General features: G+C 40.0%; 1 protein-coding gene across 2 annotated transcripts in view; it reads right to left on the bottom strand.

Moving 5' to 3' along the window:
* IBTK (inhibitor of Bruton tyrosine kinase) overlaps positions 1-26,362 on the bottom strand; it is a 54,628-nt gene extending 28,266 nt beyond the window's left edge. The window contains exons 1-12 of one of the 2 annotated variants that reach the window (XM_066179630.1): positions 26,199-26,362; positions 18,030-18,697; positions 14,676-14,772; positions 14,214-14,338; positions 13,233-13,343; positions 11,891-12,061; positions 10,672-10,789; positions 8,726-8,906; positions 7,395-7,518; positions 3,330-3,507; positions 2,463-2,637; positions 1,055-1,648 (exon numbers count right to left, since the gene is read on the bottom strand). In XM_066179630.1, the coding sequence (XP_066035727.1) occupies positions 1,055-1,648; positions 2,463-2,637; positions 3,330-3,507; positions 7,395-7,518; positions 8,726-8,906; positions 10,672-10,789; positions 11,891-12,061; positions 13,233-13,343; positions 14,214-14,338; positions 14,676-14,772; positions 18,030-18,353 (2,198 nt within the window). In that variant the 5' untranslated portion in view covers positions 18,354-18,697; positions 26,199-26,362. The remainder of the gene's footprint in view (positions 1-1,054; positions 1,649-2,462; positions 2,638-3,329; positions 3,508-7,394; positions 7,519-8,725; positions 8,907-10,671; positions 10,790-11,890; positions 12,062-13,232; positions 13,344-14,213; positions 14,339-14,675; positions 14,773-18,029; positions 18,698-26,198) is intronic. The other variant, XM_066179629.1, reaches the window with a different exon arrangement.
* Positions 26,363-26,956: the final 594 nt, after the last annotated feature.

Here is a 26,956-nt window from a genome sequence, read left to right as displayed (position 1 = left end):
CCAGTCAATAAACTGGGGAAAGACGGTGGTTGGGAAGAGACGCAAGTTTCAGCACAGGCTTTTTTAGCATCCTAATTCATCAAGGAGGCTTGTGAATGGGATGGTAAAGACACAGGAGTGCTGCTGGTGGATTACAAAGTAATATACCTTTAAAGGCAAAGTATTTTACCACGGAAATGTTACTTAGGAACTAAGTTTTAGCAGCAGCTTCACATCTTGGTTGTGCATGCAAGAAGTGCAGTGAACAAAACTGCCCCGAAAAAGCTCATTTCCTTCTTCTGAAAGGACAAATGAAGAAAAAAAACCAACCCAAACTCATTAATGCAGTTCTACGGAGACGTTTGATCTCAATTCCTTTGTTTCACTATGTAACATAAAAATTACATCACTTGAACAAGAATTTAACTTTGCTTTGTGCTGTTTTATACTAAACATGTTTGAAGTCTGTGAAAAAGCTGCTAGACTACGGACCACAGTACAGAAATTATACAGTCCAAAACTCACATCAGCTGTCCCTAAGACAACAAAAGCATTGATGCTTTATGACAGCCTTTCTGCAAAGTCAGATGATATATATCAGATATCAAATCCCACAGAGCTCATGCCTTAGAGGATACTGTCATGGTTTAACTTGTCTGGCTAAAGACCACACAGTTACTCACTCACTCACTCTGTCTTCACCACCCACCAGTGGGATGGGGGAGAGAACTGGAGAAAAAAATAGTAAAATTCGTGGGTTGAGATAGACAGTTTTAATAGGGCAGAAAAAGAATGGAAAATAATAATAATGCTAACAGAATGAGCAGATAAAAAACAAGTGATGCCCAAACAGTGACGGAATAGCTCACCAGCCACCAACCTGAAACTCCTATGTGTACTGGAAATAAGCCCAGTCAGTTCCCAAGTAGCATCCCCTCATCATCTCTCCCTAGTTTCTATTCTAACATCATTGTCTTAATTTCCACTATTGTCATAACAACTAAAGTTAGACCAGCTTACACAAAAAACTCCATGGAGAGCTCATCAAAATAGAAATGCATTTCCTTTCACTTACCTTCCACTTAAATTGCTGAGCCCAAACTTCTTTGCTGCACTTTGCAACATTTTAATGAGGTTGGCTTCATCACCAGCTTTACCTTTTTTAGATTTGTTCTTCTGTTTTTCATTTATAACTTGCACTTGATTATTTCTATAAATCTCAAATGCAGATTTTCCACTGACATTTTCATCAAAGCTCATTTTGCTGAGATTAGAAATTAAAGTATCTTGATATTCGTCCGATTTTTCTTTATACAAGATTTTTGGCTTATAACCATGAGTCAAGAGATCACAAGTATCAGTGTATATGAACTGCAGAAGGTATGCAAACAGATCTGGATGGAGCTTCTCAATTACATAGAGATCACACCCAACAGCATCCTCGTCCTTCCGGTAGATGTCTGGAGTGTCTAGTTGGTTGTCACTGGAAACAAAGAGCTTCCTGAAGAAGTCGGAGCGTACAGCCAAGATGTATTTGTGCACAGGGTACATTCTTGTGCCAACCTGGAAAGTCACATCATGGATGCTGTCCATTTCATCTGTTTCATCTAACAGTTTGCCAAAATCCATTCCAAAACTTGATAGTGACACACTCGGAATTTCATAGAGACTAGAAAAAAATTAAATCCATAATCAAAGACTATTTACAACGTTCATCCCATTTTACATAGTATGAGTATGAAGAGAATGAAGAGGATAATGATGCTTCCATTCTTTATTTTTTTTCTTACATTGCTGCACTGCTCAACATATCTTGTTCTTTTCAAAAATAAGTTATAATATAGTATTTAGCCAATTAAACTATATAAATAAGACCTGTGTAGCTTCAGTATATCAAATATAGTATTTTGCCTTTATACTCTACCAGTATTATCAGAACTATCTTATCTTCATCTCATTTTTCCAACATGAAAACACAGAAATACTTGCTGTATTTCATATTATAAACTAAAGCAATAAGGAAAAATAGCTAATGTCTAGCTATTTATCATAAATGTTGGAAACTATTATGAGAGCATAAGAAACATAGTCCAGTATTCTTTTTATTTATTTTACTTTATACATTTCTTTCCAAACAAACAAAAAATCACTTGTCACTTTTATTTAAAAGCTGATTATTGGTGGTCACTGAAGGGGTGATTTTCTACAGTATTTAGAACTCAGAGTGTGTTAGGAAATACATGGCTTGCCTTAGACACTTCAGATAAAACATCAATAGTGTCTATTATTACGCAAATACATAAGCTGAGGCCTTTGGATAACTCCAACATAAATACTAACAAAGCGCTCTTCTCTAGCAGTATGGATAACTGTATTTACTGTGAATTCTGTGTGAGCCAAAAAACAGTTTGGAAAAGAACTATTCAATCACAGTCACACACAAAAAAAAAGGAAAAATTACAGCTGTTGTTATTTTAATATACCTGGTTTTAGGATCTGACTGTAATACAGCAAAATTGCAGCCACTAGGATCAGTGGCAATACTGACAGCTCGGTGGACAAAAGTCAGCTTCTGAAGTCGAATTCTTTCATACACACTGGTTGTATCATGTTCACAAGACACATCACATGAAGGATGCTGAAGGCCTGATACAAGTTCTGTCAGAAAAGAAGAAAGTGAATACACATCACAGAAAGATCCTGCTAATAAAAATACAACAAACAGAACAAAAAGGCAAGACTATGACTTCTGTATGTCCATTGATAGAGTAATTGACTAAGGCAAACCATGCTGAAGATTTCAGCTGGCTTATTTACAGAATATACAGAAGAAGAGCTGACAGTTTCACGTAAAATCTTGTCCTGTATGAGACAGGTATGCTTCTTGCACGAAAACAAACCACCAGGACCTACTTTCAGCACTATGAGCCAAGTTAATAAGGTGGAACTTGCTTTGGACCCTGAATTGTGCCCAGATAAGGGACTGGCAAACAGGTTTCACAGACTCAGCAGTGCAAGCAAGTATATGCTCCTTCTTTTGCCCAATACCAATTCTCTTAGGACTCATGACCTAATATATGACAAGATCTTTACACTACACCACTGTGTTATTATTATTCTTCAAAAGTACTTTTCTTCCCAGAAATCTCCACCTAAAGGTTAACTGATGGCTGCGAAGTAAATCTTAGTATTACTAAGTAAAAAGTACAGTATCAGTCAATGCTAAAAACTGCCAGTCACAGGGGAAAAAACAAACTCACCACATCATACTCTTAGAGACTGTAAAGATTCAATTAAACTTTTAAATTGATTTAAAAGTACTTAAAAACCACTAAGAAATCACAGCTAACCTTTCTTTTCTGAGCTTTTTTTCCATTCTTCCAGCCACTTCCCTGTAAAGGCTTCACCATCATGTGTGACAAACATTATTTCATTCCCATTCAATGCAACATCAGACATGAAGACTTGCCGGCCATACACCCAACGACACTGCTTCATGGAGTTGTTAGATGACTTCCAACAAAACACCTATAATATCAAATTTTTAAAGAAAGGGAAAATCTTCGTATCATTTAAAAGCAGTTATGTATTACACACTACTTTTTTAAACCCAAGTACATGCCATCTCAAAATTGCATACAGAAGAAGAAAGACATTCTTCAAAATTTCAGAATAAAGTGTTATGAGCATCTCTTAGAGAGAATCCACAAGTAAAACAGGGAAGATCTATCATGATATCAAGATCCATTTGCTCATAAATATTTGAAAAGCTTCTCCAAATACTCAAATATCTTCACAGCAGTCATCTATAGGACAAGTTTTACTGACATCTCAACAAGGAGAGTAAAAGGTGTCAAGTCAAGAAACAAGTTTTATCTAATTCTTAATTTACAGATTTGTCCAACTGGTTTGCTTATAAATCAGACAAAATTCAAAAATAGTGCACTGTAAATTTAAACCATTTCCTGTTAATTGTTTGACAAAAATCTCTAATTTCTCTGTACCAGTCAAAGTTTGGAATGGAGGTCACGACCAAACACAAACTTCAAAACCCTCAGGAATATGAAGCACTGCAAGCACAGCAAGACCCCAACAAGGCACATGTCTGAAAGACAGCCCCAAGCAAGGTAAAGACCAAATGTGGTACTAGCAGGGCTAAAGTCAGGCCTTCATTTTCTCCCACTGAAAGATCTGCTCAGGTCTGTTAGCATCTATATAAGAAGGGGACAGAAGAACTTGCATAACCTATTTCCTTTCCCCTGCCTTGAGCCCTACGAAACACAGAATGGCTGAAACCGAAACAGATCTCTGAAGGTTGTCTAGTCCAACCCCCTGCTCAAGCAGGACCACCCAGAGCCAGCTGCCCAGGAACATGTCCAGACAGCTTTTGAGTATTTCCACGGATAGTGATTTCACAACCTTAATTGGCAACATGTGGCAGTACTGGACCACGCTTAGTGCTTCCCAATATTCAGATAGAGTCTCCTCTATTTCAGTTTGTGCCCATGGCCTCTGGTACTGGCTCTGGGCACCACGGAAAATAGCCTGGCTCTATCTTCTTTACATGTTCTCTTAATGTACATACAAGATTCACCTTGTGACTTTCATTTTCTAGGCTAAACAGAACTCCCTTGAAGAAAGTGCAATCAAGCCAGACCAGGAAGTACTGATTCAGGAAACACAAGTGTTAAGATCCCATCCCTCTCCTTACTCAGTAATTTATAATGCCTAAAACACTAAAGATCCCAGTACTTGTCAGTATTCAACACGGAAATATACGAAATGTACATGGAAATTGTTCCTCTGATGCAGGAAGATCAAGGAGTATCTTACTGCTAAAGCAACGTCCCGAAGATGCTGAAGGGGCACTACCAATACTACAGATGCTAGAGGCTACACCTCACATGATCAAATACTGAATTGGAAGATGATAATCTCTTGAGACAACGGATGACCTAATGAAAAGATAAGATCATCTCAAAACATAATACAGCCAAATGCAAGGAAAGAAAAGGAAATAATCACATTCCTCCTTATTTTGATATACAAGCTCCATTTTTAACAGTCTTTAAGATGGGCATTTCAGTAGGAAAAGCTTCTTTGTAAACACCACTAGATGGCAGTGAAGGCTGAGATCTCTCAGCGAGCAGATCCAGAAAGGGGATTTCATTTGGTCCTGTAAACCAGTACGTAAAAAAAAGTAAGGGAAGAAAACAATAAATTCACCATGGCATTCCAATTCTAAGACAACAGGGCATCGACACTTAAATACTAAATGATTCACCAGGTTTAGGTGCAACGTTTTGACAATAAACGGGACATTTCAACTAAGAAACAGCCTTGTTTCAGCAAAGGCTCTAAAATTTCAAGGCCATAAACTACTTCTGACAGGTGTAAAGGTGGGATGAAGAGATAGGAAGAAAAAAAAAAACCAACAAAAAGGACCTAAACCACATAAATCTAAAAAAAACCCAAAACTATTTACATTACTTTTGTAATCTTCCCACAGCCCTAATATAAAAAAAAAAATCACCAGCAGCTCTACAGAAACAAATTGACTGGGGAACAACAAAAAGAGCTTTTTCAAATATATTAATGGCAATAGGCAGTGTAAGAGTAACATCAGCCCACTATAGGGTGAGGATGGTCACCTCACAAACAGGGACACAGAACAGGCGCAGGTGTTTTAACACATTCTTTACCTCTGTCTTCAACAAGGAGGTCTCAGTGCCCTGAACTGGAGGACCATGACTGTGAGAATGATCAACTCCCAGTCAACCCTGAAACTGTGTGGGATCTGCTGCTCCAAATGGATCCCTACAAAGCTATGGGGCCTGGTGGGACACATCCAAGAATCCTTAAAGCACTAGTTGATGTCATCCCAAAGCCTCTCTTGAAGATTTTTGAGCAGTCTTGGAAATCCAGAGAGGTCCCAGCTACTGATGAACATTGTCCCAGTTTTTAAGAAGGGCAAGAAGGAGAACTCCACACTCTACAGTCCTGTCAGTGTCACTAGAGTGCATGGTAAAGTTGTGGAGAAGATTTTTCTGGGAGGTGTTGAAAAAGACCTGAAAGACAATGCAGTCATTGGTCACAGCCAGCTTTATGAGGCTTCATGAGGGGGAAGTCTTGCTTATCAAATCTTACTTCCTTTGATGATAAGGTAACCCACCTAGCTGACCAAGGGAAGCCAGCTGATGTAATCTTTTTGGATTTCAGTAAAGCTTTCGACACTGTTTCTCACAGGAACCTTCTGGACAAAATGTCCAACACACAGCTGGATAAAGACATCATGGGATGGATGAGCAACAGGCTCATGAGTTGGACAGAAAGGGTTATAGTAAAAGGGGTGACCTGTGACTTGTGGGGTTGCTCCACAGGGCTCCTCAGCCCTGTGCCTTTCAACATCTCCATAAACGACTTGGAGGCAGGACTGGAAGAGATACTGAGCTAGTCCACAGACCATACAAAACTGGGAGGAGCTGCTGACTCCCTCCAGGGCAGAGGTCTCCCTGCAGAGAGACCTTGACAAATGGAAGGCTGGGCAACCATCAACCACATGAAGTTCAACAAGCCAAAGTGCAGGATTCTGCACCTGGAACACACCAGCCCTGGGTATACAGACAGACTGGGGAATGAGATGCTAGAAAGCAGCACCTGTGGGTCCTGGTCAATAGCAAGTAGGATATGAATCAGCAGTGCCCTGACAGGAGGGCCAACCCTGTCCTGGGGTACATCAGGCCCAGCATCACCAGCCAGGCAAAGGGAGGGGAATGTCCTGCTCTGCTCTGTAGTGGGGCAGCCTCAAGTCCTGTGTACAGTTTTGGGCACCACAGTGTAAAAAAGACATTCAGCTATTAAGAGTGTCCAAAGGAGAGCAACAAAGATGGTGAAGGGCCTCAAGGGGAAGCTGCATGAGGAGTGGCTGAGAGCACTTAGTCTGTTCAGCCTGGAGGAGACTGAGAGGAGGCCTCACTGCAGTTACAACTTCCTCATGAGGGGACAAAGAAGGGCAGGCACTGACCCCTGTGGTGACCAGTGACAGGATCTGAGGGAATAGCCTGAACTTCTGTCCAGGGAGGTTTATTGCAAAAAGATTCTTCATCCAGAGGGTGGTTGGGCACTAGAACAGGTTCCCAGGGAAGGAGTCACAGCACCAACCGTGACAGAGTTCAAGAAGCATTTGGACAGTGCTGTCACACACCTGGTGTGACTCTTGGGGATGGTCCTGTACAGGGCCAGGAGCTGGACTTGGTGATCCTTGTGGTCAAGGATCCTTGGTCCCTTCCAACTCAACATATTCTACGATTCTGTGGAATTGGTTATTTTCTCTGCATGATTTTGTCCTGTCTTATGTTTAAAGTTTGATTAAACACAATGCAGCCTGCTATATAATTATATTTATGATAACTTACTCTTCCAGCTTCATCCAGTGCCAGAATGCAAGTCTTTTGACCCCCATTTTCTTTAAGATGCTGGGTATCTACTTTATATTCCAAATATCCCCCACTGACAAGAACTTTTTTAAGGTTCAGCTGTCTGAAAGAATACAAAAGGTTAAATTAGTATTTCCTTATTGTGTACTTAATGTTGGTTCTATAACAGTTACCTTTTTCACTTAGACAAGTAGTAAAAAAGTTGAGGCAGTGACACTGAAAAATTACTTATGTTTAGTTTCATTCTACCAATACTATTAATATAACTGCTAATATTACAGCAGACTACAATTTTTGCTTGTTTTTAAGTATATCACATTGTATATCTCTAAGTTCTTCACAAAATTCCATGAGTGAAGATCAGCAGATGATATAGCTTTGATTTCATCAATACAAATACAAATCAGCTGTTTCTGTCAAAACATCTATCCTAGCCCAGCAGGTCATTTCTCAGGGGTTTGCTAGGTCTTGGTTAGCTGAACAAAACCATACTCATTTTCTTTTCCAGTTGCTTAATCTAAGAGTACAGAACTTGGCATTAAGTTTCTACAAGTGTCAACACCTTCACTTACAACTGTCTAGACATAAAGTGTAAGGTAATCATTAAGCTATAATATGTCAATAAATACTGTTAGAATTTGAAGTGAAGCTCAAAAACTAGAGAGGAGTTAACTGGGCAAAATCAAATCTAAAAAAATCTCTTCCGTCATTGCAAACTAAGTAAAAAAGAACAGGATTAAATATTTTCATGAGTCAAGAATCCAGCTTCTTCAACAGGTTTTACAACCTGGTTTTACCATCCGGGCCAGATGATTTTACAATGTCCTCCTTGCAACCTAAATTACTCTTTATAACACACTATATCTACACATTAATTAGGAAATTCAGACCTCAAATTACTGACTCAAAATCATAACAACATAAATAAACAGAACAGCAGCTCTTCAGTGTCTCTAATAAGATGTACTTAGACAAATTCAGGGTAACAAAAGAAGAAAAACATCCCAGTTTCAATGTTTTTAAACTTACGGCACAAAACACTTCCTCCTAATACGTTTTTTTAAATATCTTTAGTAAACAGCAAGTGGGACCTTAGTCTCTTGTAACAAAACCCCCAAAAAACAAATGAAGAAACAAACAAAAACGACAGCCCTAGTTCCTATGAAAGAACTACAAATGAAGAAAACACAGGGCACCACTGTATTTTCTGTACTTTATGCACAAAAATCATTAAAACAGCTTGCAAGTTACAACTACAGCAAAATCTTTCCCTATTGATCTTCATGACAAATTAGAAAAGTAACACATACTTTGAAGCTATCTTTTTGCACTGATAGTCTGCAAGTAAATAAATATCTCCTCTTTCAGTAACACATACTGTAGCGCCATCACTTGCAGAAACCAGGGACACAGAGATGTCTTTATGGTGTAGAGCAGAGACTTGGCGAGGCGCAGTTACGCATTTTTCTCCATTGGGATCCAGCAGATAACCTAGAAAATACAACACACCCCAAAAAATTATTTCCCATTGCACGTGTTGTGCACTTAAGGGATACTTGATGACAGTACTCTGAAGAACCTTTACATTCCAAAAGAATTTTTAGGTAGTTGGATAATTTGTCTTCAAAATATTTAGACAGATGAGACCACGCCTACTTGTTAGTTCTCTATGAACACCCAAAAACCAAGACCTGATTCATAAAAATGAAGTAAGGCATATTCGACAGGGAAACTATTTAATGTGGTGCTACTGCTTTGATTCCAAAAAAACAAAAAAAAAAATTAATCACATGAAAATTCAAGACAGTAGAAACACCATAACACTGGCATAAACTATTGTTTTGGACATTTGAAGACAAAAAAATAAGCTTGTCAAAAAAATTACTGGAACTGCAGGTAAGCGCAAAGGCAGCAGTTATATGAAACAGAAAAGGTTAGAGCTGTAATGCAAGGTCTCTGAAAAAATAAAATAAAAACAACTTAAAAAAAGAGAACAAAAACAGGACATTACTGCTCTGTTGCAACAAGAAGCCTAGCATCAGGAATCTCATATATAATCCTGTTTCGTGTGCAGGGCACTCATGCCTGCACCACAGAGCAGAGCAGGGTACAGACACCAAGAAACAAGCAGCAGAGCTGCCTCTACAGCTGGCAGCAACCCTGCCACAGGACAGTGTAGGGCTATGCTCAAACATCTTATGGGGGCAAGGTCTGCCACCACATGGTGCCCAGCTGACACAGCTAGTATCACTTAAGATTCAATTACTGTCTTTCTATGGTAATGCACTGGGCCACATGCTAGCCAGAATAATCCCAAAAACACAAGCAATCATTAAAAAAGCTAGTATGATGGGTGCATATTAAAAAAAAAAAAAAGGCAGCAAAAACAAGCAAGAAGATATTCATTAGTAAGATATTCCTCTGATAAAGACAAGTTTTTTCACATACCTTTGACACCTTAACATAGAAACACAAAAAGAGCTGAAACCTGAGGCCAGAGCTGATGCAGATTAAGTACCAGAGACAGCTAACAGTTTTGTTTGCACATTAACTCAAAACTGCAAAAATGCAAATACAAACCAATATAGCAATACCTGTTTATTAAAAAAGAAAAAAGCAATTAAAATGCCCCATTCATACAACAAATCAAGTTCACTAGTTGGTAATATATTTTTAAAAGGCTCTTTCTTGACTTCAGAGTAAGATAGAGTTAACTGAAGATTTTGGTAATGGTATTGCTGAAAAAAATCTAGATACAGGCAAGTATTTCATTTTAAAAAGTTAGCACGGAAAAAATTATCAGTATCATGTGTACAGTGCTTGATGAAAGAAGGACATAGGCAGGAGAGATGAAGGCTAGTTTATAATTTATCAAAGGCAGTGCCAGCCAGATTGCTGGAAGGAGACAAGCATGCCTTGGAGTAATTTCCACCACAAACAGCAACATTTTGTTTCTTCAAAGTCTCCAGTTGCAGAATCACACAAGATAGATGGAAGGTAGAAGCTATAAAGAGTTCAAATGAGAGCTAAATCTGACTAGCTCCTATCATCTCAAAATATGAAAGTAACTGGTAGGAATCAAATATATTCTCTGAAAGAAGCGTGAAGGGATAATGTCATCAGATTGGTTAAAAAACAAAAAAAGAGAGAGAAAAGATCTTCACCCAGGCTTCTATTCTAAGAAGCAGATGACAGGTTAAACATGAACAACATCTTTCAATGGCTGGGTTTTACTTTCAGAACGCTTCTACCTTACCTAGTTGGCCGCCATTCAGCCCCATGGTATACACTGCTTCCTTAGTCCATAGCACAGTATGGAATCTGCCTGCAGCCACTCCAATCACCATTCTACCTTTCAGGTTTTTTGCCTGAACCTAAGCACAAATCCAAAGTACATCTTAATATTAAGTAGCAACAGGTGAATTTCACACGTACAAACTTCTGACAACATTTAACTTGCAAAGTCATTAAGAACAAAGCACTAATATCAATCCACATACAGTCTAATAAGCCAGGTTATTTCAGAAGTTTGTCAAGTGGGGTACTATTGCACTAATGGCAAAAAGAACTAAACTTTTTGTATTATCTAATCAGAACTGGAATCAAGTCTCCTTAGGCTGTCTTCATACGCAAGATGTTGAACAAGACTGAACAGGACATGTATAGCACAGCCACAGAAGACCCAGGTGCCGCAAAATGTCAGCTAGAATTTTAAACTTGCAAGCCCTAACGGCCTAAACACACTGCAGAATACTGTACTACTAATTCCACACTTCACATTTAACTTGACTTTTCTAGATTAACATGATAAAATCAAAGTAAATACTGTGGATATACAGCTGTCATTACACTACTGAAGAGCACATGGTACCTCAAAACACTATCCTGTTGCATTTTGGCCAATCATTTTGTTTTTTACTTTCACAACACTGATAGTGCCATGTTGTACTACTTCAGACGAAGTTAAACCTTCTTTACTTACAAAAAAGTTTAGCCATAGAAATATATTTAAGTTCCTGATACCCATACTCACTCTTCCCTGTCACTACTCTTCCCAAATCACTGACTCCAGTGCTCCCAGCAAAGGACATAATGATGAAACCCTGAGAGCCATCATCCAATGATTCAAGAGGAGTTAAGAGCATGATTCTCAAGTGATACATACCTATTACTACTTCAGCTACAGAACAATTTGGGGAAGAGGGAAGAAAATGGTTTTGACAGTTGTACCTTATATCATACTTCAAACCACAAATTTTGGTATTGTTCAGGTTACAAACTAAGACATTTATCAGAACACAGTTAAGATCTGAAATGCCTGAGAACACAGAATCAAGATTCATCTGAACTCACATTAAACTCTGCTGTTCTGAGTTTAGGAGTTATTTTTATAAACTTCACATTTTTCTTTCTGTTAAAAAAAAAAACAAAACAACAACACCAAACAATTAAGCTTTGACTGATGTTATTTTTACCTGTCTAGGAACACTGCAATTAGAAGGAGGAGGAAGAATACCCAATTGATGGAAAGTATTCAAACCAAATGTGTAAACATATCCATCTTCTGTTAGAACAACAGTATGATCCTTAGCTGCAGCTATCTGGGAGCAATGATGACCAGTTAAGCCTTCCACAAGTCTTGGCACCTGAATTAGGAGAAAAAAAAATTGATATAAAAGCATATTGGTTCGTTATTAACCAGTGGCCATCTATGAAACTAAAGTTACACCAACAGAAAGTCACGACCAAATACTGAAATAAAGATAAAATGCATTGGAACACACAACACACTCATTAACATAACAACCACATCCAGTGCAGTAAGATGAATTACTTTCCAACGAAACGCTATCAGGGAAATGTCCTTTGCTATCAGGGGAGATGAATTTTAAACCACCTGTTCTGAAATCAGATTGGAAACTACATCTTCAGGACAGCTGAACAAATATGAACTTTTAGGTGGTATTTAAAATACCACAAACACTAAAGCTATCTCTCTCCAACACAGGATAATCCTGATGAAATTTCACAGAATAAGGAAGCAGTTCTGTATCTTTGAGTCTTCATGCACTCCAACATGACTTCTCCTTCATTCAGCTACGTAACATCACAATTTCAAAAGGCAACTTGAAAAAAATCCCAATTTAACAGAATTGCTTTCTTAAAAAGAAAAAAAAAAAGAAAATTTGAACTCCAGTCTCCACTATAGCATTCAGCAACAGAATATCAGGTTCTACCAGATACGTGATATAAGAAATTTTTTAAAATTACTGTGCTGCAAGATAAATGCACACTACAAGGTAGGATAAGATGCTTAAGTCTAGGAATTGTCTTAGTCTTCTCAAATTTTAGTTTTGTGCATTGCAACAATGTATTATTCAAATAAAAACGACCAGTGATGTTTCACTTAAGTTACTTAAGTCTAGTAAAAAACAACACTATCGTCCCTCTTCCTGCCACAACAGCTTCACAGTACTATACTGCTGTTTCTCTGCCAAAAAAAAAGTTTGCTTCCACTTATCTAGCATCAGCTGGCCTTTAAATCAACTCAGCCATAACACAAGCTTGACCACAGCATCTAGCCATCTGAAGTTAAACTATAATTGAATGCACATTCCTCTGCTCTCTGCCACCTCACAATTAGCACTGGAGAAGTTTTTCTATTACTTGGTGGGAAGCAAGGGGTTTGGTTTATAATGAATGGCAAACTCAATTTGAAAGTACACTGATAAAAACTCTAATTCCCTTTTTAGACTTGCTGTTAGAAATTTAAGAAACATCATACTGGACTACAAGAAATAACACAAGACAGCATACCAAGCACGTCTGCTCATCACCGTGACCCAAGCGCCCTCCTTGTCCATGTCCACATGTATACACTTGGCCTTTGTGGGAAAGGAACACAGAGTGGAATTTGCAGAGTACCACCTGAAAAAAGAGCAATAAATAGTAGGGGAAGAGGCAAGATAGGACAAGTTAATTTTCCTGGATTATCTGAAAACACTTGCCAGTGTTTTGTACACAAAAGTACTTTGTGAAGAAGTTCTGCTCTAATAAAGATATGTTCATGAAAATACAAGTAAGATACTGGTATTAAATCAGAGGACATATAAAATATTTGTTTTAAACATATTATGCCTTAACCTACTTGAAGAGATCAACAGTTTCAGTTTATTAAAGTAAGATCAAGCATGGCCCTACAGGCTAACAGAAACTCAGAAGACCGAGTTTTAATGTCCATGATGCTGCCTCAGAAATGCCAAAGAAAACACGTTAAGACTGCAGTACAGACTGTCTGCCCGGAATGTTTGCCCAAGTTGTACTTTAAACTTTCAAATATTCTCAAACTGAAGTCACAAGAAGTTATTAGAGACAAAAGTACTGCTGCATGAAATGCATTTAACAGTGTATGCTGCTTTGAACACAAGGTGAATTTTAATTCAACACCTACCAAGCATATTTATTATTACACTTCAGTTCAGTACTGATGTCGGACAGGAAGGCAGCAGCTCAAAACAGTTACAGAAGTATCAAGCTTCGGAATGTATTTAATGATACACAAGCCACATATCCAAAGTAAATTGCATAAAACCCCCTGTTCTCCCCACCAAAACAGAGAACCACAATTTCAGTAATGGTGATTGGGGTTGCAGGGAGGTAAGCAAGCGGACAGAGAGGGGAAGGCACCAAGAACTGTTCTTTCCATGGAAATCTTCAACACTTGATAGCTCCTTGGTTACCTTTTCCCCTTACATACCCCTCACCAGGAAATGTGCCTGTGTAATACATTAAGAATACCTGTTTAATATACACGCCATTCCGAGGAAAAAGGTCCACCAATTCAGGATGATGTCTGCCCTGCTGACCACCGTGACCCAAGGTAAAATTTATATTGTTTCCCCAGGTGTAGACTTCCGTGGGATCTGTAATGAAAAAAATCCTCTCTGAAGCTTGTAAATTTACCAGTATTGTCCACATTGACTTCAAAAAAACAACAACTCCTATTTACATCTAAAAATTGAAGAGGAATTTTTTTTTACCTAAAACTGAACTTTAAAAACATTTAATATTACAAGAAGTAAGGTACCATGACCAAATATTCCAATAATATTGTACAGATGATCAACATTAGCATCAGGCATCTCACAATTTATGAAGTCCCAATTAAAACCAGAAAATACTGTATACACTGGAACATCCATTAATACACTGTTGAAACAGATCTCATTGCAAAATAAAAAATAGACTCTTATTTCTTACCAGTTTTCTTGAACACCACATGGATAGGCCTATCCTTCATCACAAGATCCAGGGCTGACAAGCCTTCTTTATCCTGAATGTACAGACTAACACCATGCTGAAAGAGGAGAGGAGAAGAACTGAAGTTTATTTTAACTGCTCAGCTTGAAGTAAACCAGGTGAACCTTTAAGGAGCAAAACACATCTTTAACTGAAGTTTAATACTGATAAAAGAAAATCTTCAGATTAAGTAAACTAAGCAAATCTAACAAAACCCAAAAACACTGCAAATCACTTCTGCCATGTATACATTTTGTTGATATATTAACATGGATTTTATTGTCTCAACACTGACTGTGTAATAAACTGTAACCAGCAAAACACAAAGGAAACAGATGTGAAGATAAAGCACTGACATCTAGGAATGGCAAGTATTCACCAAATATTAATTTACCAGCTTCAAGGGATGCATTTTCTTAAACTGGCGTTCTACAGAATCAATGTTGACAAGCTAGACAAGTGATAAAATTAAAAAAAAAAAAAAAACCTGTTTGAAAACAATCAAGGAACAAAGTTTCATGGTTGCTGAGAAAAGGCAAGAGGACACAAACAGTCAGGTAAGAGAGCACTAGGGAAAGTTCAGAGGCACAAAGTATGAACATGTCATTCTTTTAGAACTTAGAGAGAATCTCTGTAAATACCATTTTCTCAATACAAGAGTGCTGCTACAGCAGCATTGATTTTAGGATGGAAGTCAAGTGCCATCAATCACTTCCCAAAAGGGAAGAACTCCAGATGTCCTCAAATAGAACCTAACGGCAAACACACCCGTACCTGTGTGCCTGAGGTCATGGTTAATACAAAGGAAAGCTTGTAAAACCTCCCACTGAAGAGGTCGACACATGAAATACGACTTTATTTGGAAAGACATTCCCCAGAAGTACAACAGCAGACATTCTCCAAATTACAAAGACAACCCCAGTGCAACAGGGCTGGGATTAATTCACCACATGACAGAAAAGACTGACCTGTTTTTATGACTTTACCAGATATCTGGATATTCATCATTTTGGAATGTGTTTAAAATATTCACAAGCAGACAGAGGCTGGCAGAGGTCCGAATTTGTGAAAACTGAGTGGCAAATTTCAATTGCTGAGTGGCAAATCTTGTAGTTAGATACAGTCTGACAATAAGCCAAGACTGACTCCAGCCCACAGCAGGAGTCTGTCAACCACACTAGTTTAGGAACGCTGGGGCTGATTCTGGAGCTAGTACTGTTTAACAACCTGGATGATAGAGTGCTGCTCCCTCAGCAAAGGTGATGATACGAGACCAGGAGGAGTGGCTGATAAGTCAGAGGGTTGTGCTGACATTCAAAGGGACTTTGACAGGCTGGAGCAACAAGCTGAGAGGAACCACATAGAGTTCAAAAAAGGGAAATGCAAATCCTGGCCCTGTTGAGGAACAACCCAGTGAACTGGTACAGCTGGAGGCTGAACGACTAGAAAGCACCCTAGTAGAAAAGGACTTAGATCTTCTTGTAGACCACCAGATGACCATAAGCCAGCATGCTCAGAGTTAAGAATAGTGAAAGCATCCACGGCTGCAGGTGGGAGTGTTGCCAGCAAGCATTACTCAGCACTGGCAAGCCACAGCTGGAGTGCTGGAGGTCTGGACTCACAGACAGATAAGGACATACAGGAGCAAACTCAGCAAAAGACCATGAAAATAATGACTGGGGCATCTGACATTCAAAGAGAAGCTGAGAGAACTGGGATGCTTAGCCTAGAGAAGGTTTGGGATGACTGAGGGAGATTGCCTTATCATACATAATAAATACCTGATTGGAGGTCAGGGCTAGGGATCACAGCCATACCCAGGGACAGAAAACGTGGCAATGGGCACAAACTAACATGTAAGAAATCCTGTTCCAATCTAAAACACATTTTTACTGCACTAATACTAAAACATTGGAACAGAGATGTCTAATGCTCTGCTCAAAATCCAACCAGTCCTGGGTAATCTGCTTGAGCTGACCTTGCCTGAGCATGGGGGCTAGACTAGACTTCAGAGACTTCAAAGACTTCTTTCTATCTCAGCTATTTCATAATTCTATTCCATGACCAGTTCCTGCTGTTGCTATAATACCTTAAGAACATATCCTTTTTACAACACAGTACAGCAGACAGACTTCAATTAAGGAACTGGAGGAGAGAGCACCCTCCATGAGCTGTTTCCTTCTGCTTCTTAGAAGAACATCAGCAGAGCTGACTAGCAAAAAAATCTTATTCACTTATGCAACTGACAGAAAAGTAAAAGACACTGGGGAAAACCTATACAGGTTTCCTGTAAGCAAATATCAAAAATACGGACATACATACATGCACTAGAAGACTGAATACTTTTTCATACATCATGTACACGGTTTCCAGTCTTCTAGAGAAGAGAATCATATGTACAGTGCTTATAAAAACATCTACTTTTTTCATGTTTAATGAAAACTTCCCCACCCTGTAAGCGGACAGCACATGAAACACAAAACAGTTGTCAGATCTTCAAGAATTAAAAACTGCTGATTCCACCATCTTTCTGTTTAGTCTTGTAGAAAGCAGAAAGTTATGTCCACAAATGGCTAGTCACTGTAATTTTAAAAGACTGCATTCAAAATTGAAAATTCTCTGCCTTAAAAGGTTTGTTTTTAAAAAATCCTGAACCACAAATATTTAATTTTCTCAAATAATTAAAGAGACCCTGGACATCTCAAAAAACTTCTTTTCCCTTTGCTGTACTTGTGAAAGGAGGAACAGAAGGAAGATCAATAAAAAATATATACAAATTACTAAGTGGATAGGAAGAAACAGCAGTTGTAAGAAAGGAATAAGGGGGACTGAGCAAAAGCCCTCTTTTAAAACACTAATGACATGGAGGTTCACTTAATAGAATACTCCTTATCTTGAATTGTTTATCTCAAACTTAAGATTAATTTCTAATTATAACTGCATTTAATTTTCCCTTATTTTATGTTCCCTAACATCCACTGATACAATTACTGCAGGGTCTAATTTTAGAGTATCTTTAGTCTGATCACTCTATTTTTAAGATCCTGAGCTTGATATCATCCACACAAACAAGTCTTCAAGGAAGTCCACAATTAATCAGGGCTCCTTACTCAGTGCTGATTTCTGCATGGGCAAAGGCAGACATCTACATGAACAGAGGCAACCTTCAAGTAAATCAATGCACTGCAATCTGAACACAGTACTAAGACAAGCCTCAAGAGGCTTTCAGTCAAGTTTAAAAACACACTTTTACATAAGCAATACAGCTCCCAAAAATGTAGATGCCAAGGAAAACTACAGCTGCAAATCACTCACCTTCAGTAAGGACAAAACACAATCAATGTATCCATAAAATATACTTCTGTGCAAAGCTGTCCATCCAGACTCTTTGTCTTTTGCCAAGAGATCCACTCCTTTGGTCTCAGCCAACCAGTCCAGCACACCTTTTTTGCCACAAGATGAAGCAAGATGTATAACGTTTCTACCAAAGGCATCTTTGATAGTTGCAGCATTGTAGCAGTAAGAAGAGAGAAAGGCCTTGATCTGGCCTTCACTTCCTCTGGTGACTACAGAAATGACATCCAAAGCATGCTGCAGAGATCGACACTTTGAAGTGCACTCTGGCATGTAAGAATTCATCTTCACTTCTAAAGCCGCTCTTCTCCTAAAGGGGAACAGCCCTTAAGTGTATCAAGGCACTCCAATTCAGTACACCACACAGTGCCTCAGAAAAATTTTAATTCCAAGGATGCAAATCCAAGCTTATTGAGCTGCCATTAGAAATCTTTGTACTGTTATGTTTGGCACTTGATCCAAATAAATATTTATAAATATATATTTTTAGAAGTCTTATTTCACCATCTTATATAACAAATATTCTTGTCCATAGAAAATTCCAAAAGTGAGCTACCTCTAGAGTGCAGAGGGGGATTCCCCCTCCACACTACCTTATCCTTCTAAAACTCCATAATTGCAAGGGAGACCTGAAAAAGAACAAAATGGAACAGATTAGTAAACAAAAACACTGTTCCCCTGCAAGGGTACCAATTTAACTGCATATCAAACTAGCAAGTCCAGGACAAGACAATAAGACGAGGGTTGACTGACCTGCCCCATGGCATCTGAGCTTATATACTGACATTTAGTCACCTTAAAAAAGCATTACTCCCTTCCCCACCCCACCTTCCACAGGCACCTCTTACCTTTCTTTGACATAAACTGTTTAGGCTACAAGGTAAACTAGATCCAAAAAAACTTCGCTGTCCCAACCTCAGGGTTCTGACTCTTTCGTGTCTCACTGTATCATTACTTTGTGATCAGAAAGCAAGAACTGAACTAAAAGACTGGGTGAGGAGGGAAGCCGTCCACCAAAAAATCCCCTCAGCTGTTGAGTGCACCATGGCTAACAGAGACATTGTTAGTAACATGGGAGAAGGAAGGAGGGACCACCAGCCTTCACAGCCACTGTAATGAAAGGACTATGCCCCACTCTCTCTTCCCTGGCCCGAATCCATTGCAATGCCCCTACTAATTCTAATCCACAGAATCAACAGGAAGGCTCCTCTCCACGACTCCCAGAGTTGCTCACAAAGGTGGGACAAAGGATGGCATCAAAGCCAATAAAAGCAGCTTGTACAAGAGACATGAATTCAGGCTGTTAGCACTCATGCAGGGCTAGGGACTAAAGCTCCTGAAACAGGCAAGAAGAAATGAAGGCCTAAGTTGGAAGGGGTAAGGGAGGAAGAAGGAAAAGGAAGCAAAAATAAGAATTCTTCTTAATGAAAATATATTGACAGTCTGGGGCACACAGCACTTCTGCTCAGCTGTGCAGACTTATCCTTAGCATATACATCTTCGTCTGGCATCCCTTTTCTCAAAAGTAAAGGAGGCCTGACAGAAGCACTCAGGCAGCCTAAAATGCATACAGTTATAGTCAGAAGTGTCACAAGAAGTGCAGACTTCAGTATAAAAACCACACAAACCCAGGAAACAGAAAAAGTGAACTACATACATCACTACATGCATCACTAATTTAGTGTCAACTATTAAGACCCCCCAAAAAAATCACACTTCAGTCTTCCAGACATAAGTTTCAAACTGAGTGAAGGAGTATTCAGTTCATGGTTTTCTTCGCTGTGCAAAACGTAATTTAAAGTTGTTCTACCCACAAGTGAAATATTCCAAGAGAAGCTGAACAATGCCATCCTGAAAGCTAAAGAAATAAAACTAAAAATGTTAACAAACCCTCAGAGTGGGGAATGGGAGAGAAGTGGGGGGGAAAACACAGGGACACACACCAAAAAAAACCAACAAAACAATCAAAACTCCCCCATCCTACTCAGCTTTACAACCATCACTAATGTTCACATCCTATTTCTTGACCCAAACCTCAACAAAAAGTTGAGCTTAGCTTCTATTGGTTTTAAGCCACTGAGCATATAACCATATTTTCTTAATATCTTTATTTGCAAAGATACATCAGAAAAAAAAGGTTTTGTTGGAAAAAAGAAATATGAGTCCTCCTCCTGTTTCAAGAATCAAGATTTCCATAAAGCTGCAAGCAATCAGTCTACAGCAAACATTAGTAATGGAATCTAAACTTCGAAAAAAAGAAAATCAATTCAGAGTATTCATTTAAATATCTCATAACAAAGTCTTCAACAATTACTTTTCCACTCATTCAAAAGGGTTACAATACTCAGAATGCAAATCTATAGACCAGAAGTTGTTCAGTGTACCTTCAAAACAAGATCAAAGAGCAGGCAAATGAAGAAGGAAAAATAATTTTATTCACTACAATTTAGTCCCTCATCCCTGACCAAGAGTAGCACTCAGAAATCTTTCCAAGACTAGAACTGACCACAACTGTTCAGCTTAGATTTGTCACAAGCTTCAGTTCACTCTACATGGCATTTTCCAAACAACATACAAACTTCTACAGTAACACAAGAAATTTATCATATGTATGTGTGGACTTTGGTCCTCTGACTTTCTCAAGCCTGAGACTATAGAGAAGTAAATCACTATAACAGGTTTGGAAAAAAGCTCTGATTTCAAGAACACAGCCTGACTTGTTGCTCCAATGAACCAAAATGTGATAGGCAATTATCAGTACACCCAGACTGCCAGTGCATTCAACACCCTTCTAAAACTAATAATTAAAAACAAAACACCCTCTCCCCTAAACCAAAACAAAAAAAACTACAAAAAACCCCCAAACATTCTGACATCTACAGGACAAAATTTATCACATTTCACCAATATGACACTAGGCACAACATAACTAGAATTATGTTGTGGAAGAAGTAAAAATTTTAGGCATGCCTCACAAAGCACATCCTAAATACAGCTCATTGTCTAAACATTACTATCAGTGCTACACAGGAAAATAAAGGTAAAGATAGAAAGAACATTAAGAAAAATCACTTAGGGGAGACATAAAATAAGGATGACTAATCTGTTAAACTGGTATGAAGTGGCACCACCACCCAAGAAAGCAGTCCTGCTGTCCCCTGTGCCATACCTTTCTTAGTGCAGATCCACACCTATCTAAGGCACTGAATTGCATAAGAAAATAATCCTGAATAAAGCAAATCCTGAGACTTGCGACATTACAAGAAAGGAATCGAGGGGCCAGACAAAAACTTATTGAACACACCTGTGCTCCAGCCCATCAAATACCAAAATATTGCGAATAACAAACCAAACACTAAAAGAATAGGAAGTCTGTTACTAAACAGAAATACAAGCCTGCCTATCACACACTAATTCCAACACGGTGACATTTACTGCAGCTATGTGAAACCTGACTCTACTGAATTATTTCTTTGTAAGTCTTTCTTTCCAACCCAGCCTTTCTTTACTGTAAGCATTACCAAACTAGATACTATATTAGTATATTGATATATACACCTTGAGCTCAAGAAGGAAGGCTGTAGATCAAGTTTTCACCTCTCCACAATTAAGGCTGCCACACTGGTAACAAACACTATCACATTATTACAGAATCTGAAAAAGGGTGATAATCAGATCTGACTGCTAAACAAAGGAAGTCTGTAAGAAGTCTTAAAACTTTCAAACTGTGAATTGAAGCTCAGGTCTGTGTGAAAACCTTTCTGCTGCCAATTGCTTACTTCTGGTATATGGAGTCCCAAATGAACAGTGAGCACCTAAAACAAGCACAAAAGAGGAAGCACCAGCTTTTTTTTAAAATTTTGAATTAAGATGATCTAGAACACAGTGCCCTTTTGACTATTGCAGATATTTCTGTAGGCTTCCCAGCACAAATCATATCCATGTTATAATACCAGTGTCTTCCTAATGTTATAATTCTTAAAATACGTAAAAAGCTAAATAAGGCTATAATATTTTAACACTTCTATGATACAGTAGGTATTACTTGCAATTCAGATTATTTTTAAAAACTGATTCCTAATTAACATCACAGAAAAAAGTCACAAAATGAAGTAATTAGAGCACTGTTCAGAGTATCCCAAAGACATTTTATTTCAGCAGCAAGTGGGTTTCTAACTCTCAGAGAAACGAGTTATTTATTACACATGTGCACAGCCCAGGAAAATTTAGAAGACTGAAACCAATTTGGAAGCAATTCCTTAGTAGCAAGAAAGTGTTTGTGGTACCTTGCCTTCTGCAAGTGGGCAGGCAGAGCTGTCTCACTCAGCTCTCCCCCTCAGAGATGGCAAAGCACCAGTGCACCAGAGCTGTCAGACACCCTGCAAGGAGGAGTGTGTCAGATGTGTCATCTGACCCTGTGGAGGCAGAACTCCTACAGCTGAAAGAGCAGCTCTCTCCCTACTGCGGGTGTCTCAAACAATCTGTTTCTCTCAAGAAGTCACTACAAAAATCAAAGCTGGCACACCTCTCCTGAGTATGAAGTGAACAAAGATTCTACAAATACCTGTGACTAAGGCTGATGTGATAGATTTCATTTCCTGCAAACAGCAGACATGAAATCTCAACATTTGGGCAAAGTGAACAGAGTTGGCAGAAACCTCCTACTGTGAAGTTCCAGAAAGCTCTCTGTGTATCACACTCACTGTCAACACATTCCCAATTATCTCTTCTTCCAGAAAACATTTCCACAGAGGTTGTGTGCTCTTGGCTCAGAGGTACAAGGAAACAACAACCAACCCTCACCTTGTGGTTGGCAGTGTCAATGCATGTTTCTGGCATCCAGTCGGATTTGATGCTGGAACTCCCACCTGTGCAATACTCAGGTATTAGAGCTACCAAAATCTGGCTGACATGGATGTGGATACTGGTACCAAGACAGTGGCTGGTAGCTGCTGTTGTGCCTTCTTTCATTTAATACAGACAATGGTCTTACATGGAAGCGAAAGAGAATACAGAAGAGATTCAGCTACTCAAAATTCAGTGCCACTCAAAGACAGATTGCTGGGTTTGCATCTTCAATGTGCACTGCACTAAAGGAACTCAATTGTCAAATTAGTCACATGGTCCTGAAACCCATCCTTGGGCTGCTTTACTTAAAACATATTTCTCAAGACCTTTTAACTGGCATAACTTCATTCCATTCACTGCTTTTCTGTTGGGGTTTATTACTTTATTTTTAAGTGTTACTAATTTTACTAAATACCAGTCACATCTAAAATGCACAGGATGAAAAATTACCTAGCTCCCCTAATCTGGCTCTCCTAAAACAGAACTAAGTAATGGTTTCTATTTTTCATATAAAAGAAGCCTAGTGCTTTCCTTGTCAATCCTAACATCCCTCCTTTAAGAAAGAATAGGTGAAAAAATTATGGCTTTTCTGAAGGTACAAAATTAATTTTCTTTTCCTTTTGATAATAAGTTGCTAAGTGAAGTGAGAGATGACCGGCAATGCCACACATTTCAGGAAGGTCGACTCCATCCTTATAAGGATATTGCAATATCTTAAATACTTGCAGTGTGGAATGGAAGGGGGTTGTTTTCTAAACAAGCATGCTGACATTTCTCCACGTTGGTCCATTCGCATTTGTTTCATAATCACAAAAGACTTGTAACCATAACAGCACGGAAATCCTGAAAATACTTGTACCCAAAGAAAACCTCACTTACAGACCACTTGATTTGTAAGCCAATAAAAAAAAGCCTTACAGAAATAAAGCCATGGGAATTTGCTATCATGTTACCACTTTTTCATGACTTTCTGTTGACTATGTTCTTACCTAAAGATTACTTTCACTAATACATATTGAAGCAACAGTTTAGAATCTAACAAAGGTGACTAGAAAATTGAGGCTAGGCAGTAATATAACAGTCTTAGCACTGTCATTAAGCAAGATATCCTCAAGGAAACACAGATGAGTTCCTAGACAAACAAAGCAAGTACGCCTTTCAGGTACAGGCAGCACATTGTCCTAGCCTTCAAAGAACAGTTTGACTGTTAATTCCCGCTCAGATTACATATCCACAGATAGGTTAACCTGCTCAGAAACTCCTGGTACATTTGGTGAAGAATGGGCAAAAATCTACATTTTCCAACCCCTTGAACACAAAATGTATTTTATGGGGAGAAAAGTGATTGAATGCACAAGGAAAAACAGGTAAATCCAAGCTCTGCAGTAGCTAAAGGTGGTTTAGCAGCCTGAAATTCCCACAGAGGGACCTTTAAAAAAGCAGCTTCTTCTTGACTATATAACAGGAGCATTGAGACACAAAAAACAAGGGTTCTGCTCTCCTTAATGCACGAAATATCAGATAGAGTCCTGATTCTAGTTCAGACAGCAAGTTTAAGAGAAGCAAGTAAGTAGAGAAAAACTTGGAAAGAGTCACTAGGAATTAGAATGTTTATGGAACAACCCCTGAGTACAAGAAAATTGGTCTCTTTTCTCCTTCAGCAGTGGTTTCAGCAGACCACCCAGAACCTTTGAGCAAGGCATCTGTTACACAAAGAAGAAGAATCAAAACTCCAGTCCATTTTACTCCTGACAGTGGGCAAAGCAGTCATTTTCAAATTTCATAAAAGACTCAGATTATACGCCAGGAAGGATTTTCAAATGACAAACTGAACGCACACAAGGCCCTCAAAGCAGGCTAGATAACAAGCAAACTGCTCAAGTTATAAATAAATAGGAGGAGGGACCTGTCCAGAAATAAAGCTATGAAGGAAAACCAACTTGCTTTGAAATCCCACCATGCCCACTATGTCCCTTGGGCCACGGCAGATCCAAGCTGCTCCATTTACTGGGATGGGTCCCCCGTGCCACCACTTGGCACAGGTACACCCCAGCACAAGCAACATTTAGAGGCTCTCTCCAGATTTTCTGTAACTTCCTCCTTCACAGTGACAACAGCACAATCCTTATCAGAATGAGACATCCAGCGATCCAACAACCCTAACTCAGTTGCTCCTACCTGAGCTAAGCAGCACTGCCAATTAATGGCTGACACATCTGTCAAAAAAAGACCAAAGTACCACTGGTAGCTAAATTCAGCTACAAACGTCAGAGCACATCTATTAGTCGGGAATCATTGTACATAAACAGTAAACTGTGAAATACTGTGCTGGGCTTATCTAGAAATACTCAGGACTGCTTATGTTTAATAACTTAACGTTGTTTTAAAAAATTAAAACAAAGCGGTACCGACAAAAGTTCAGTGAGTGCAGCTACAGACACTTCCACGATCCATCAAGATCTTGCTACAGGCTTTATTGAAACAGATAACGCTGAGGGGAAGTTAAACACAACAAACCACAAGAGTGCACTAGAATTTCACCACACTTCAAATTATATCCGATAAATCCATCAAGGACTTTTCCATCTTGGGAAAAAGTGACGTTTTAGAATTAACTGTGAACTTCTGGTATAGTTTTACTGCAACTGCTCACACCAGATGTTGGTGGGCGATTACTGTGTTTTGTAAACCACAAGCTGTGACCAGTTTCCACCAAGACAACTACACTGACCACGTAACCGAAAGAGTCTGCTCTTGTATTTCAACCAGGAAGACTGCATGAAGTATCCTTTTAAGATAACTACGAGCCCTCGGCTCTGCAGCGCTTACGGTGCTGGTCTAATCCAGCAGCACTGTCAGCTGCTACCAAAACCAGACAAGTATCACCAAGAAGGCGAAAAACACGACAGCCTCCCCCTAAATCCAGAGCTAAGGAAACCTGGCAAGACGCTCCTGCCAGTGTCAGGGCGGGAGGAAGGTCTGGAGTGCTCCAGAGAGAAGCTAGGGGCAGGCAGAGGGGCGAGGGGCCATTCTGACTCCCACTCTATCCGTCCACGTAGCAGAGGAGCGCCGAGCGACACGAGAGACTTATTGACACAGGCGGCCGAGCCACGAAGCCGGTCACCTCCCATCCTACGTGGCCGCTTGCCCTTTACCCTCCCTGGCTGTCTTGCCCGGAGCTCTCCCCATTCCTTCAGCCGCCCACCGCCGCCGTCCCGGCCCCTCCGACAGGACCCGTCCCCCGAGCAGCTCCCCCGCCGGACGCACCGGCCCGCCCCTCACCAGTCGCTAGATGAATGGACTCGGGCGGGCAGGGCGGGACGCGCGCTGGGCAGCGCGGGGGCTCATCCTCAGTGACTCCGGGGCAGGGCCAGGATAAGGGTGCAGCTGCTACCGCGACAGCTCCGCCGGCGACGGCGACGGCGACAGGCGGGGCCCGCGGCTCTCAGCAGGGCGCACCGACAGCGGCCGCCGCACCCAGGAAGAAGCGAAACGCCGATTGGCCGCGACGCCTCCGCACCTCGCCCGCCGATTGGCTGCGGCTGCCACCTCGGCCCCGCCCCCTCGGCCGAGCCAGGATTGACTGACAGGCGGAGTCAGGGCCTGAGGTGGCGGGGTCTGGGCGGGGCGGCTGTGGTGTTGCAAGGGTTAAACCGAGACGGCCGCCGGGGGTGTGGGTGCGGAGTGTCGCTTCTTGTGCCGGGCTGGGGTAGGGCCTGGAGACAACGGGAGAGCAGGGAAGGGGGGAGAAGGGAGGGGCCTCCTCCTGGCAGACTTGGAGGGAGAAGCACCGTGTCTTGCTGCGAAGGAGGGGGGTGGGTTTTCGGCACGGTAACGCCTCCCTCCTGGGGGCTCACAAGCAAATAATTAAATACCAGCCTAGAGGTCCCTTTGTAGTAATGGAGAGAAAGCACGGAGAAGGCTGTGCCGGTTCAGACTGTGTTAAGCCACAGCAGTTTCTCTCTCTGACAGAGCAAGTGGTCTAATATATCAGATTCAGCTTTATTTTTTGTGAGACTTTTGGCACCGTCTCAGGGCAG

The sequence above is a fragment of the Chamaea fasciata genome, unplaced genomic scaffold, assembly GCF_029207755.1.
Source record: "Chamaea fasciata isolate MVZ Bird 193981 ecotype frontalis unplaced genomic scaffold, bChaFas1.0.hap1 SCAF_3, whole genome shotgun sequence".
NCBI classification, from domain to species: Eukaryota; Metazoa; Chordata; class Aves; order Passeriformes; family Sylviidae; genus Chamaea; species Chamaea fasciata.
This window is presented reverse-complemented; position numbering and strand designations above follow the sequence as displayed.